Source organism: Diplotaxodon limnothrissa, linkage group LG18 (genome assembly GCF_057381915.1).
Source record: "Diplotaxodon limnothrissa isolate DT_005_m linkage group LG18, D_limnothrissa_male_GT1.1, whole genome shotgun sequence".
Classification (NCBI taxonomy): Eukaryota; Metazoa; Chordata; class Actinopteri; order Cichliformes; family Cichlidae; genus Diplotaxodon; species Diplotaxodon limnothrissa.
This window is the reverse complement of record NC_140613.1, coordinates 27,956,068-27,969,991: the sequence shown is the minus strand read 5'-3', so window position 1 is coordinate 27,969,991 and position 13,924 is coordinate 27,956,068. Positions and strand designations below refer to the sequence as shown.

At 41.3% G+C, this 13,924-nt stretch overlaps 2 protein-coding genes across 3 annotated transcripts; one reads left to right on the top strand and one right to left on the bottom strand.

Annotated features, from left to right (window-relative positions):
- On the bottom strand, positions 1–8,246 carry LOC146613891 (UDP-glucuronosyltransferase-like). The gene is made up of 9 exons (XM_085378771.1): positions 7,492–8,246; positions 2,467–2,530; positions 2,237–2,385; positions 1,901–2,028; positions 1,721–1,814; positions 1,461–1,586; positions 1,299–1,386; positions 986–1,205; positions 1–305 (listed from the first exon to the last, which is right to left on the bottom strand). The coding sequence occupies exons 1-9, from the start codon at positions 8,014–8,016 to the stop codon at positions 35–37; spliced, it is 1,665 nt and encodes a 554-aa protein (XP_085234897.1). The 5' UTR covers positions 8,017–8,246; the 3' UTR covers positions 1–34.
- A 3,020-nt stretch (positions 8,247–11,266) lies between these two features.
- Positions 11,267–13,428, top strand: LOC146613890 (peroxisomal trans-2-enoyl-CoA reductase-like). Of its 2 annotated transcripts, none has more exons than XM_085377937.1 (8): positions 11,267–11,415; positions 11,704–11,837; positions 11,914–12,079; positions 12,160–12,241; positions 12,351–12,447; positions 12,529–12,639; positions 12,861–12,972; positions 13,065–13,428. In XM_085377937.1, the coding sequence occupies exons 1-8, from the start codon at positions 11,304–11,306 to the stop codon at positions 13,145–13,147; spliced, it is 897 nt and encodes a 298-aa protein (XP_085234063.1). In that variant the 5' UTR covers positions 11,267–11,303; the 3' UTR covers positions 13,148–13,428. The 2 variants fall into 2 exon arrangements, with proteins under 2 accessions (XP_085234063.1, XP_085234064.1); XM_085377938.1 differs by having other exon boundaries at positions 11,348–11,571.
- The last annotated feature ends 496 nt before the right edge of the window (positions 13,429–13,924 follow it).

The window sequence follows — 13,924 nt, the reverse complement described above, 5'->3', positions numbered from 1 at the left end:
ATATCACAACAACCCCAGTAAAAAGAAACTGTATTTATTCCTGCTTCCTCTTCCGTCTTAGTTTACGGAAGCATAGCTTCATACATTTTGCTGTCAGCATTACAAAGACAAGCACCACAGTAGTTAGCAGCACTATTACATCCAGGCTGAAGTACTGGAACCAGTAGAGTTCATGGAGAGCCGATTTGAGATGCTTCGCCCCTTTATGCCGCATCACAAATTCTGTCCAATACACTGAAAGCTCAAGCGGGTCCGACGGCCGATCATTATGAAGATCTGACAGCTTCTTCACGTTCTCTTTATACCTGAAAACACAGATAAATGGGCAGGTTTTTTTAAAATGACAATGAGCTGAATTTAATCATATTTAAAGCTCTTGGAGAACAAATGGTACAGTGGTTCAGTGTTTGAAGGTTTGTTAGAGTTTTTTATTTTCTGCAATTAATGTGACCACCATCAAGTTTAACACGAGTCCTAATTAAAATTAGATAATGTTACGTGAACCCAGTTGAACAAATCAGGACCTTTTATTAACTCAAACAAAAAAGTCACTCATTGCATACCTGTGAGGGGGAAAGTAAAAGCCTGCAGCCTGATATTCAAAACACTCAGAAATACACTGAGGCACAAATAAAGGACATTTCTGAGGACATCAGTAAAAGAGTATCTGATGCTCAGGCTGGAAAAAGATTATGAGAGCCTCTCTACAAAGTCAGACTTTGTGTGTATATAGGAAACTCCCTAGGTGTGCTTGACTAGCAAAGAGTCACCATCATGGAAATGTAGCTAGAATGATGACCCATTGTGTACTCAGAGGGCTAGCTTCAGTCATTGTTCAAATGTACTGTTTTTAAGGTTGGGAAAACCTGCAAGACTTGCTTGTTTGAAAAAAATGTTTTGTAGACCAAAGGAGAACATTTTGATTGAATGACAAGGATCATGTAGATCAAACGTCACATTGTGAGCCGTCTGCTGACTCCCTCACCTGCTGTCATTGATGACCTCCTTCAGCCCCTTCAGAAGAGTTTCTGTATTAATGTCTAAAATGTTCAACACGATTCCTACACCTCTGCTGGCCATCCTCGCAGCGTTGTCCGGCTGGTCCCCGTTCAGGGGCACCATCAGCATTGGAATGGCGTGACACAGTCCCTCAAACAGACCATGTGAGCCAGCGTGAGTGATGAATGCACGGGCTCCCGGGTGAGCTACGACACAAAACATGCAGAAATACCAGATGTTATGATATGTGACACATCAGCGTGCTTCACATTTCAGGATGTGCTGCTGCAGACACACACCTAGCAGGTCATTCTGTGGGACCCATTTCATCATCTTCACATTTTCCGGGACATTGTCAGGAACCTTTCCAGTGTATCTCCATATGACCTGTCATAGTTTTATTGTAGATTAAGATTAGCTGTATTTATTTATAACACAAGATAAGCTGTATGCTGATATACCTTCTGTGGAATCTGTCTGAAGGCCTCCAGAAAGACAGAGGTGATTTCCTCTGGCAGATCTGACACCATGGAGCCCAGAGTGAACACTACAAACCCGTGCTCTCCAGACACCCAGGAATCTAGATCCTGACAAAACACAAACTTACTTAAGTACTTTGCATTTATCACTCTTACCTGATTGGTCTTACAGTCCTACGGTAAGTGGTGTCAATCAGAATGTTCATAAATGCATTTAGAGTCTAAAACTCATAAAGTCTTACTGGGGGCAGAGGATGTTTCACATTGCAATTGATTCCACCAACCAGTACAATATTGGGCATGAGTGGGCGTGGGAAATCCAGCGTGAAGTCATTCCTGTTTAAATACAGCAACAGTTTTTTAGTTTTTTACACTCACGCAGGCAGCAAATGTCAACAATACACAGACGTTCCATGTGTTACCTGAGCAGCCAGATATCAGAGTCTGAAAGCACTTCAGCCACGCCCACGTTCTCTCCGAGGAAATCACGGGCTATTTGGTCAAAGTGCCAATACAGCAGTTTGCAAAACAGCGGCTCCACCAATGCCACCTGTGGGTCAGAGGCATTACAGGACAATAATACAGCACCAAAACTGAAGACAGAAAAACTAAGACGTACTGTAATAGTAATAACACTGAAACCACAAACGAACAGTGTTTTGTTCGTGACCATACATTGTCTGAAAGAAGATTGCAAATAACATTCCTGGAAAAGCTGTGCTTTAAGGCTTGAATATGCTAACTTCCACCTGGCTCACCAAAGTGTTGATAAATCTCTCCTTGAAGCTCATTTTATCCGTGTATCCAGTGAAATAGCGAGGAACGTATGAGGGCGGAGATGGGCAGCCAGCAGACTTCATGTCCAAGTGACACGGTATTCCTCTCAGCAGATTGACAGTAGGGAGACCTGGAAGTGATTGAGTAATGATAGGTGAGAAAATGTGCAGGTGTACAAGCAAACAGATAACCTGAGTGCAGAGGAGCTCACCTAATTTCCGAGCTACTAATGAGCCCGTGGGAACCATGGGATCTGTCAAGACGGCATCAAAGTCCTATAACGTGAAACAGGGAGAAGGTGGAAAAGCAGAGAGGAGTCAATCTTCCACTGTGTGTCAGCACTACACTGTCTTGCATACATGGTTCACACATGGAGGATTTTACAGATTGTAGGTAGAAAGGTATAAAGTGTCTAAACTGGATCCATCATGATCATTTGAATCTAGTGCAGCATTGCATGACTCACAGTTCAGTTTTGATCCATTATTAGACCTTTGTGCAGCCCCCAAGTTCATCATCAGTCCAGCAGAAGCGTTTTTAGCCCCCTCCCCCTGCCCTACGTAAACTTTTCTTCTCATTGGCTGTGTTAGGATGCCTGGGTCGTTGACCCAGGGTTTTGAGTTTATTATATTATTTATCATTTCTAGTCTTTGGTTTCTTTGTTAGAGTTCTGTCTCATGGTTTATGTCTGTGTGTTCTCTAGTTGCTCTGTCTCCCCTGTCAGCTGTATCCCCTTGTCAAGTTTGCGTCTCTGTGTTATGTTTCCTGTTTTACTTTGAAAGTCCGTGTCTCATGTAAATGCATCTGGTTTTGCTTCCTTTGTTTCGTCAGGCCTGATGTGCCCCAGCTGTGTTTCCCTCCTGTTACCCATTCCCTGATTGCTCCCTCTGTGTATTTAAGTCCTGTGTTTCGCTGTGTCCGTGTCATGATCTACTCTTAGCTGTCCTCACCCATGCTGTGGTTTTTTGGTTTCCTACCTGTGTTAATGTTTGTACTTTGGAAGTTTGTTACTTTGAGTTCAGTAGTGATGGCCAAATGAAGCTTTCTGAAGCACCGAAGCTTCAAACACAGTCCTCTCTGGTGTCATCTGGTGGCCAAAAATATGAAGAGCAGCTTGAATCCACAAAATAAAACCAACTGCTTCATTAAGATTGCTCACTCTACAGAGTGGAATTCTGTCTGATATTGGGCCGCCGTTGTGTTGCTTTGAATGTGTATTTTTTGGTGGTTAAAAAAATGTGGTTTATTTGTTTAATAAATAATTTTGACCAGTAAACTCTTCTTGTTTAAACATGCACCATGGTGTGGTCTTTCTTTGCTTGTGACTTCTTGATGTTGGTAAATTCAATAATTGAAAAATACCACATTACATATAATATACATATGATAATGTACAACACATTATGGAGTATGCTTCTGCTCTGAGGTCTTGCCTCCATGCACTTATGCAATTAACCGCTAGACGGGTACATTTATAAATAATATTATATTAGGGAAATTTTCCCAGACATATTTTTGACCTGGGGGCAGAATTGATTGTGAAATGGAAAGGAAAAATGCTTATGAAATTGCAAATTAAAAACATGATGCATTTAAAGTAACCCTTTTTCATTTTTATTTAAGAAGAGAATTTGTTCCATTGTGCGATGGCCGAACCTGTTCCTTTTATATTTAGATAATTCCTCCTGCCTTAAGGGAAATCCCTTCACATGGCACAGAAGAGGCTGGAGTGCAGAGAAACTGGTAGAGATGCAGTTATACAGTCTAACTGGGCCCCACAAACTATCAGATAAAGAGAATAAATAAATTCAATTGCTGCACATTTGGCAGACTAACAGTTTAAGATTAATTAAACAATAAAATATATATTTTTACAACATTACATGTAAAGAGTCAAGTGGAAGTTTTTCTAAAGTTATTTAATGATATTTATATTATAGAAGCAGATTTTTGACATTTTACCTTTTTCCCGTTTTCAGATATAATAAACACACACAAAACAAAAGCAAACGGCCAGAACACAGAGCTGGAAAACCCACCCGATTGACAAAAATCAACTCAAAATTCTCCCACACAACAGAACCTCCTCTATTCCTCGCTGGCTCCAAATCTCTCAGTGGTTTGCTATCTGTCACCATCAAAACGCTCCACAAATCCCGCGAATGATTCATTTCCTTATAAACCATTGAATCAGATACCGAAGCAATTAGGCTCTAAATGAAGCTTCGAACGTCACTAATCACACTGAAAAAAAGGCCATGTTGGATTTACTTGATTCAATAGTGGACACTGGTTGCACACAAATGTTTTGCTTTGGCAGAAACTTAAACAACTGAGTTAAATCAACACAACTTTTTCATATTCAGTAAACCTGTGCATTTTGTGTTCATAAAACGCGATTGAAACATGTTCAGATGAAGTAAGTTGAGCTCTTGGAATATTTTAATCCTTCACAATTTTGTCATTTTATTTCAACACTATTCAATAACTTTTACCCCAATACTACTTGGTCACTTAAATACTACATGCTGTCTTCATATTACATAATGTTCAACAAAGTCTAGATCCTGGTTACCATAAAAATTGAATGGGTCTTCAACAACTATCATCCTTCTATCTTTATCCTGGTTGCAGGAGGGCTGGGAAATAACCCTGAAGTGATAGGTTACAAGGCAGGGTACACCCTGGACAGCTGACCAGTCTATCACATAGAAACAAACAACCATTTACACTTACATTCACAGGTAATTTAGAATCACCAGTTAACCCTAACTCTTTTTTTCCCCCTTCTTTTTCTTTTTGTTCTCTTTTTCCAGCTGATTTCAGTGAGTTGATTACAAGTGTATATCCATGCATAACTTTTTATATGTTATGCATCGTTCTCATTAGCTTGTCCTCTCTATTCCCAGTCATTGAGGTGGCATCGGGGGAGTACAGAGACCTGAACCCAGTGCTGTTTGACGCAGTCCAGGGCGGACTGTGCTCAGAGGAGGGCAAGAAGAACTCGAGGGACAAAACTGACTCCTCTTGTCCTCTTTAGTTAACCCTAACTCTAATAACTGCATGACTTTTAACTGCAGGAGGAAACCAGAATACCCAGAGAGAAACCTGCAAACTAGCCAGAATGTGGATTTGAACACAGGACCTTCTTACTGTGAAGCAACAGCACTAACCACCATGCCAACAATCTAGGAAATGTGATTTCCTGTATTTGATGCAGAATTTTTTTGTTTTTGTAATAATACACAATAAATAGCAATAGCATGCATGTGGTGTGTGTGTGTGTAGTTGTCTGCCTCTTATAACTCCAGTGATTTTCCTGCAGTTTGAAATCTTGTGTGATCTTGTGAATTTCATGAGTTCAGCAACTAACCACTCTTACTAGATTGTATCATGTCGTCTCAACAAGAACAAATTAAGTTTTTGAATTTCGTACAAATTCTTCATGATTTCATTAAGTTCATAGAAACATGAAATTATTGTGTTCAAATTACAAGTTAGACTTTTTTAATGTAACAACCACCCAATGTACTTTTTTTGGTGTACTAAAAAAAGTAGAGGTGGCTGCTCGACTTGACTGAGATGGATGCCTTCCTGAAACCACGATCTAAAGAGTGCGAGTCTGAAACCCGTGCAGTGTCGCAGGATTTAACATTGATATATTTTTGACTTACTTCACTTGAACATGATATGAACAATTTAATCTAGCCTCTCTGCATATCATGTAGTTTCTACACTATGTAGTTACACTTAACTTTAAAGCATGAGGCAATTGTGTTAAATACACGCAAGATGCTTACGTAAATCTAAGAGCTGGCCAATCCCTTTTTTTCAGTGCACGTGACTCTGGCCAAACGAATCAAGCTTCAACACAGTGCATCTGAAGCAGTGTGTTGATTTTTTTGACACACGCACCGTAGCTTCAGCTTCAAGCGAGCCATCACTATTACTTTGAGTTCAGCATTAAAGCTGTTTTTTGAGTTCACGTCTGTCTCCGGAGTCTGCACTTTGGGTCCTTTTCCTGCCTGCACACAGCCGTTTCATAACAGGCTGTTGCTCACAACCAGAAGATTTGAACACCAGGTGTATGCTACACCAGCCAGAGTTGCACATTTATCTTCTCTCACTGACTTCATTCAAAGTCAAGAGAAGAATAAACACTACCATAAATGGAGCATTCAGATGTCTACAGTTTACTTGCACATGTACTGACCTGAAATTTGAAGTTTAATATGAACATCCACCACTGTAACTGTTCACATACACTTATGGTAAAATGTAAGTGCACCCTTTTTCCTTTCTTTGGTTTCACATATTAGGACATAATAAACATCATCTGGTCCTTAAGCGTTTTTAAAGGTATTAAATAAACAATGACATGGTGTAATATGTTTTATAGTTCATGTGAAGTTGGAGTGATTTTAAGACCTGATGAAGACTATGTAGTTTTTATTGTCCTGATGTGTGAAACCGAAGTGTTGGGGCAGGCGGCGTGTCACGTGGTTCTTCTATTTTCCTCCTTTTAGGTGCTTCCAGCACTTCCGGGTTATCTGCTTGGTTATCCAGGGGCTTTGACTTTGGTTCCCCATCAGATTGTCTCCATCCACACGGTGGTAATTTGGTTTCCCTTGCTGTCTAAATAGCTTGGAAAGAAAGCAACGGGACTTCCTCAAATTTCTTAAAGACATTTCAACTCTCATTCAAGAGGCTTCTTCAGTTAAAGAACTGGAAACCTACCCCGACTTCCCTGGTTGTTCTTTTTCCATCGTCTCAACCTGCCCATAATTCCAGACTCCCATTTCTCTCCCAGTGCTGGAAATAAGGATTGAGCCACAATCCTGTGCATGATCAACTCCACAGGTGGGAAACCCATCTGCCTCACTTTGTAGATCTCCCACATCACGACTAAATTCTCCACAAACCTCAACGTTCTTCTGTTCAGTTAGTATTTTATCTTTTAATACTGTAATTTTACATAACTGATAAATGAGTCCTATATTTGATGTCATATTTTGCATGAGACAATTAATAATAATACAATTAATATTTAATGCAATATGCACAGTCAACCACTACTGTTACATTAATACAACAACATTTGCATTTGGACTACCATATTGAACAGCATCTCCATACCAACGAAAGACCCTCCATGTACAATTTGCAAAGCTGAAGCTGCAATGTTGGTTTTGCAGCTGATACCAAAGTTGTGTTCATCTTCTGTATTTGTACTCACCTGCTGGGACAAGTGTGATATGAGACTGGCATTGAAGAGCAACTTCTCTGCAGTGATGTGCAGAAAATCAGAAATGGCCTGGAACCGTCTGAACCGTTTCTTGATCTTCTCCATGAAAGGCTGTGAGGATTTTTTCATGATGTCTTTGTGTGTGGACATCACAGAGTCGATGTAAGCTTTGTCATAAGGTACAGGATAGGTCAAAGTGTCATAGTGTTTCCCCGGGCCCATACGTAGGGTGGTCTCTGGCATCACCACCGTAACTCTGTGTCCACGGCGACCCATTTCCTGGGCAATGGCTTTAAGACCTATCCAATGACTCCCATCCATGGGCACCACGAGCAGTTTGCCTAAAAAAAGTGAAAAACTTGCAGGCTTGGTGTGAGGAAGTTCAGCCTCTTCTGTCTTCAGCTTGCTCTCAGGACTTGACTTTTCTGATGCAGATCCCTTCATATTATCCACAGCACCGCTTATTTCCATGACCATGTTAAGCAGCAAAAACACAAAGACTCCTGCTGTCCTCATAGTTCTTAGTCAGTGTACCAACGGCTGACTGAAATGAGCACAGAGAAAGTTTGGAGGGAATGGCAAAGGAAACACCCCCTTCTCTGAGCTTTAAGTTCTACAGCTGTGAACCAAGCTGCTCTACCTGCAGGCTCCTCTGAATAAGTTGTTTTAATTCCTCTGTGAATTAGCAGATTTGATTTGCGTGTGTCTCTGTTGGGAATCTGGGTGAGAGGAGCATGAGTGCAATAACCCTGCTAAAGCAATCTTTAGCCCTTTGAAACATAAATGCAGTTTCAAAGAGCAGCGTTATCGCAGTATTTCTCAACAGTAGTGTTTTTCCAAACCTCTCTGGAGCCACACTGAGGGTCAACTACCTGCATCTTTTTAACACAGTTGCACTAAAGTCTTTGTAGTTGGTATCAGACAACCCACACATTTACACACTGAACATTCTAATCAAGACACATGTCAAGAAAAAGTAATATTAGCTTGGGAACCCCTCTCAGCATCATAATAGTTCACTCTATTTTAAACAAAAAATGGTATGTCTTTTATCTCCTAGGAATATCTGGAAATATGGTTTTCCTGGTTTTATGAACAAGGATTTTTATTTTTAGTGAAGCAGTATTTACTTGTATGAAATTTAATGTAAAAACCTGCTGTGCAAAAAATTGGGTACACACCAAAATTAGTTGTTAAACCTTGGACTCTATAGAGAGATGTGTCCAATCATAAGAAAAGGTATTTAAGGTGGCACATGACAAGTTGTGCTTCTCTTTGACTCTCCTCTGAAGAGTGACAGCATGGGATCGTCAAAGCAACTCTCAAAAGATCTGAAAACAAAGATTGTTCAGGGGGAGGCTTGTATGCAAAAGCTCATTTAGATAAGCCAGATTCATTTAGGAAGAAAGAGCTTTGGACTGATGAAATAATAATTGAGTGTTTTGGTCATAACAAAAAGCACTTTGTGTAGTGGAAGGAAACACTGCATTCCAAGAAAAACACCTGCTACCCACTGTCAAATGGAGGCTCCATCATTCTTTGGAGCTAGTTCAAGGACTGGGGCCCTTGTTGAAGTCCAGGGTCAGATGAAGTCAACCCAGTATCAACAAATTCTTCAGGATAATGTTCAAGCATCACTCACAGAGTTGAAGTTTGTGGTGTTGGACATTCCAACAAGACAGTGACCCAAAACACAGTTGGAAATCTACAAAGGGATCATGCAGAGGGAGAAATACAATGTTGTGGAATGGTCATCACTGTCTTCTGACCTGAAATGTAATAGAAAATTGGTGGGATGATTTGAAGCAGGCTGTCAATACCTGGCTGACATCAGATTTAAATGAAGTGGAGAGATTTTGTAAGGAAGAAATAAACATAATTCCATCCAGAAGAAAGGTTCCCGAATGCTTTCATATGACTGTATGTGGCACCAAATCACAAAAGCAGTTTACACTTTAAATTGTTAAATAAAGACTAGAATAACAGAGAAATTCCCAACAATCAGACAACCCCCTCTGAGCAAGCACGTGGCACGTGGTGGGAAGAAAAAACTCACTTTTAACGGGAAGAAACCTCTGGCAGATCCATGTTCAGGGAGGCGCAGCCGTCTGCAGTGACTGATTGGAGGTGGTGGGGAGGGAGATGGGACAAAAGACACACTGTAGAAGAGAGAGAAAAAATTATAACTACTGTGCAGTGGTAAACACATAGTGAGTAAAAAAAAAGTCAATCGAAGACAAAACAAAAACACAGCAAATACAAACACACACAGAGCATGCATTGTAATGTATAATAACTCTGACAGTTTCTTTTAATAAAATGTAAAAAATCAAATACTGATCAAATACTGATCATTCAACAAATCATCAGTATTTGCCCTCTGACCATTTAATATTGGGAATCAATATTCTTTCAAATCTATTAAAATCACATCCAGAAGAGGGCGCTGCTGGTGCTACGCTCCCTCGGTTTTCCTCTGCGGGGCCCAGAAACTAGTGATGGGCAGATGAAGCTTCATGAAGCACTGAAGCTTTTCATCCAATTGGTTCACCCCAGCGCAAAGCTTCTTGAAGCTTCATTTGCTCTAGTAGGACACCTAGTGGACGTAAAACTATTAGTTGGCATGAATTTGAAGAGTGTGGCCTTTTGCACACAGCCTGTAAATGTCAACAACAAAAGGAGTGTGTAAAACATGTATATTGTAGTGATGGCACTATACGGTGTATATTTATACTGGCAGTATGGAAAATGATTATTTGGAAATGCTTAAAATGGAAATGATCATTTACTGTGAGGTGAGGTGTGGTTGGGGTGTGGACAGTGGTTGTGCTTTTGTAACGTTGAGGTATGGACAGCTACACACTGAGGCTTTGAGCCTCAGTCCTGCCCACATTTTATTCTGTAAAAACTAAATTTCCACTGCTTTTATGGCCTTTTTAGTGGGGAGAACATAGCTAGGATTGAATGTTTTAACAAATCTTTTAAATCCTTTGTCCTCCACAATGCTAAATGGCTGGGAGTCCTCAACCACCATGCTAACCAGGTCTTCATCTATTTGAGATTGTTCTCCTGAGGAAAGACAATAAAGACAAAGCACAAATATAAATATCACACATGTCACTTATTGCATTGTATAATATTGTTATATCATTTAGTAACATTACTGCATGCTATATTATCATGACATTTGATGGCTCACCTGGTCCTGCTCCACAATCGGTGTCCCCCTTATTCACACGCAAAGCTCTGTAGTGCCTAAGCATGGATGAGGTGTTGTTGTTATATCCCAGCTCCCTGGCACATAGCAAACACTTCACCTTGTACAAAAGTACAGACAGCTTAACATAAGTTTTATTGCACCATCAGTATTATGAAAATACATCTTCTGTAGAAATTTACATACCTTGTTGGGAGGAATAAAATCAAAATGTTCCCACACAGGGGAGGACATCCTCCTCTTCTTAGCTGGCTCCATTCTCTCCTGACTTTCTCTCCTCACTCTCATAAACCTCCAAACTGTCTCCAAACTCTCACTAACCGCAACTCTCCATCAAACACCCACATTGTGAATGAAGTCTGAGGGGTTTATATCGCTGTCATAGCTCGCGGCAAAGTTCGAACCACTTCATGAACCAGTCACGTGGTACAGCCGGGCAGCGAGGCTTCGGACGTCATCATTTTCAGCTCCTCCCATAAATGAAGCAAGCCTCGATACGCGCATCGCGGAAACGCCCCCTAAATTACTCGACACAAGCTTTGCACAAGCCTCGATACAGAACGTCACATCACTACCAGAAACAAGCATGGCGGCTTCCAGTGTTTTCCGACCGGGCTTGTTCAACCACAAAGTTGCAATAGTGACGGGTGGAGGCACCGGGATCGGTAAAGCTATCTCTGCGGAGCTGCTGGAGCTGGGTGAGTGAGTTCTAATAGTTGTTGTAGCGCAAAGAGTCTGAAGTGAGGAGCAGCTGAGTGACAGCAAGTGAACTTCGACACAGATACAAACAAGTCTGTAAGAGTCGCACCAGTCCCTCGGTCAAGTGCGCGCAGGGACACTGTGAAAGTGTGGCTGTGAGTGTTCGCTAACAGCTGGAAACACCAAACATCTGGTGGCTTTCAGTGTTGTTTCACAGTAAATTGACTCGAAGCTTTATTTCGGAAAGTGCTGTAATTGTTTTTCGTGGCTCACTTGTTGGTCTTCAGGCTGCAGTGTGGTGATCTCCAGCAGAAAGGCAGACAGGCTGGAGGCAGCAGCTCGGGAGATGAGACAGAAAATCCCTCCCTCCAGTCCTGCAAGTGTCACTGCTGTGCCCTGTAACATCCGCAGCGAGGAGGAGGTGAGCAGCTCTGCATCTGCTGCTCGTTTCAGTGCGTAAGTGGCTGATTTTCTTTTTGTCTTTCTGTCATTTGAAGGTGAAGGCTCTTGTGTCATCAGTACTGAAGCGATATGGCCGTATAGACTTTCTGGTGAACAACGGAGGAGGTCAGTTCAGCAGCCCTGCAGAAGACATGTCCTCTAAGGGCTGGAAGGCTGTGGTAGACACCAACCTGACAGGAACCTTCCACTGCTGCAAGGAGGGTGAGCCGGGCACAGATAACACAGGCTTTGGTGTTTGTGGTTTGGTCTCTCAGCGTGACCGTTGTTGTTCTCCCCTCCAGTCTACACAGCATGGATGAAGGAGCACGGAGGCGCCATCGTCAGCATCATCGCCAACATGTGGAACGGCTTTCCGGGCATGGCGTAAGAACAGTTTCCCTCATTATTCACACACGAATGTGCAACGTCACATAGTTGTTGTTTTTTTTTTTAAAATTGCCTGCTGCGTGGTGTGTCTCCTCCTCCTCGACAGCCACACAGGAGCAGCGAGGGCAGCGGTGGATAACTTAACTAAGAGCCTCGCCATCGAGTGGGCAGCCTCGGGGGTCCGAATCAACGCTGTTGCACCTGTGCGTACAGCTCAGCACATAATCAGTTTTGTTTCAGTTTTTCAAGATGCGCATGATTTTCATCTCTCTGTTTGGCTGCAGGGTACAATCTTTTCCAAAACAGCGATGGAGAACTATAAAGAGTACGGACCACATCTTTTCAAGATGTCCGTTCCATTCACTCCTGCGAAGAGGCTGGCAGTGCCCGAAGAGGTTTGCAACCCAGTTCCCAGCTTTGTTAGAGGAAAAAAGAGTCTCCTGAAAATTCCCCTTGGTGTTGTTAAAAAAAAATGAAGCCAGACCACAAAGGTCTCACAGTGCTCCATAAACAGTATTAGAGGATATAAAGAAGTAGTTGTGAAGCCATACAATAGAAGGAGAAAGGTTAAATCACAGCTGTAATCACCAATTTTTGAATTGCCGTCTTTGCCCAGGTCTCATCTGCAGTGTGTTTCCTGCTCTCTCCTGCTGCTTCCTACATTTCTGGAGCCACGTTGAAGGTCGATGCGGGACAAAGTTTGTATAAGTCCATGTGGGAGATACAGAGTATGTATAGCTCTCTAACACAACTGCACTGTAGTCTTCCCAGTATATATTAGATTTAGTACGAGGAGCTAAATTCTTGTGTTTGTCTCCAGACCACAGTGCATGGCCTGAAGCTCCAGAGGGGGAGAACCTGGATGCTCTGAATGAACTGGTCAACCCAAAAAGCAAACTCTGATTTACTCATGGGACGCGCGAGAGCACAAAATCCCTAAGCCAAAAGGCATCGTGGACTCTGAGCCACAAACACTGTTAAGCACACCGTGCTGGCCTGGTTAGAAAGTCTGTATTTGTAGTGTGTGACTGATTGTTAAGAATTTGCACGTAATTGTATGTAATTAATAGTACGAGAAGTGTCCAGAAGTAAAGATTTGTAACATGCAACTTTTGAAATGTACATATCATTTTTCTCTCCAATTCTGTCAACAAGTCTGTGAGTAAAATTTAATAAAACTGTAAAACAGAACAATATAATTTTCTTTTTTGATTTAACATCTCTGTCTGTTTTGAACTCATTATCTCATAAAAAAGTCTAAAAAGATGTCTGATCATATATTGAACGTATGGAATGAAAAATATTTTATGCCATATTTAGGAAAATTCTTTTGTTACAGCAGTTGACAGGAATATGAAATCGCCACTACTATTAGTATTACTACTAATAATGATAATATATGGAAATTGATTTTCTGCCTGGTAGATATTTTGTATTATAGAAGGTATAGAAGGCATGTAGTATGTCAAACGTTTCCTGCATCTGCTCTTGATTAATTGTGTTAAATGCACTTGAGAAACCAAAGAATGTGATCCTCGCTATATAGATAGAGGTAAGATCTCGACAGCATGTATATGATTACAAACGGCTCTCACAGTTTTGGCCTGTGTGCAAACAGCAGAGTGTACAGACATTTTTTCTCCTGTGGTCTCAGACCATCTAATCATTTGCAAATGAAAT

Excerpts from the sequence above, each read along its gene's own strand:
- LOC146613891 (XM_085378771.1), bottom strand. The coding sequence starts at position 8,016 with ATGAGGACAGCAGGAGTCTTTGTGTTTTTGCTGCTTAACATGGTCATG. Across the intron at positions 2,386-2,466 it reads ATTAGTAGCTCGGAAATTAG|GTCTCCCTACTGTCAATCTG; the intron begins GTGAGCTCCTCT and ends AATCACTTCCAG. Across the intron at positions 306-985 it reads GAGGTCATCAATGACAGCAG|GTATAAAGAGAACGTGAAGA; the intron begins GTGAGGGAGTCA and ends CTGTGTTTTCAG.
- LOC146613890 (XM_085377937.1), top strand. The coding sequence starts at position 11,304 with ATGGCGGCTTCCAGTGTTTTCCGACCGGGCTTGTTCAACCACAAAGTT. Across the intron at positions 11,838-11,913 it reads ACATCCGCAGCGAGGAGGAG|GTGAAGGCTCTTGTGTCATC; the intron begins GTGAGCAGCTCT and ends TGTCATTTGAAG. Across the intron at positions 12,973-13,064 it reads GTCCATGTGGGAGATACAGA|ACCACAGTGCATGGCCTGAA; the intron begins GTATGTATAGCT and ends GTTTGTCTCCAG.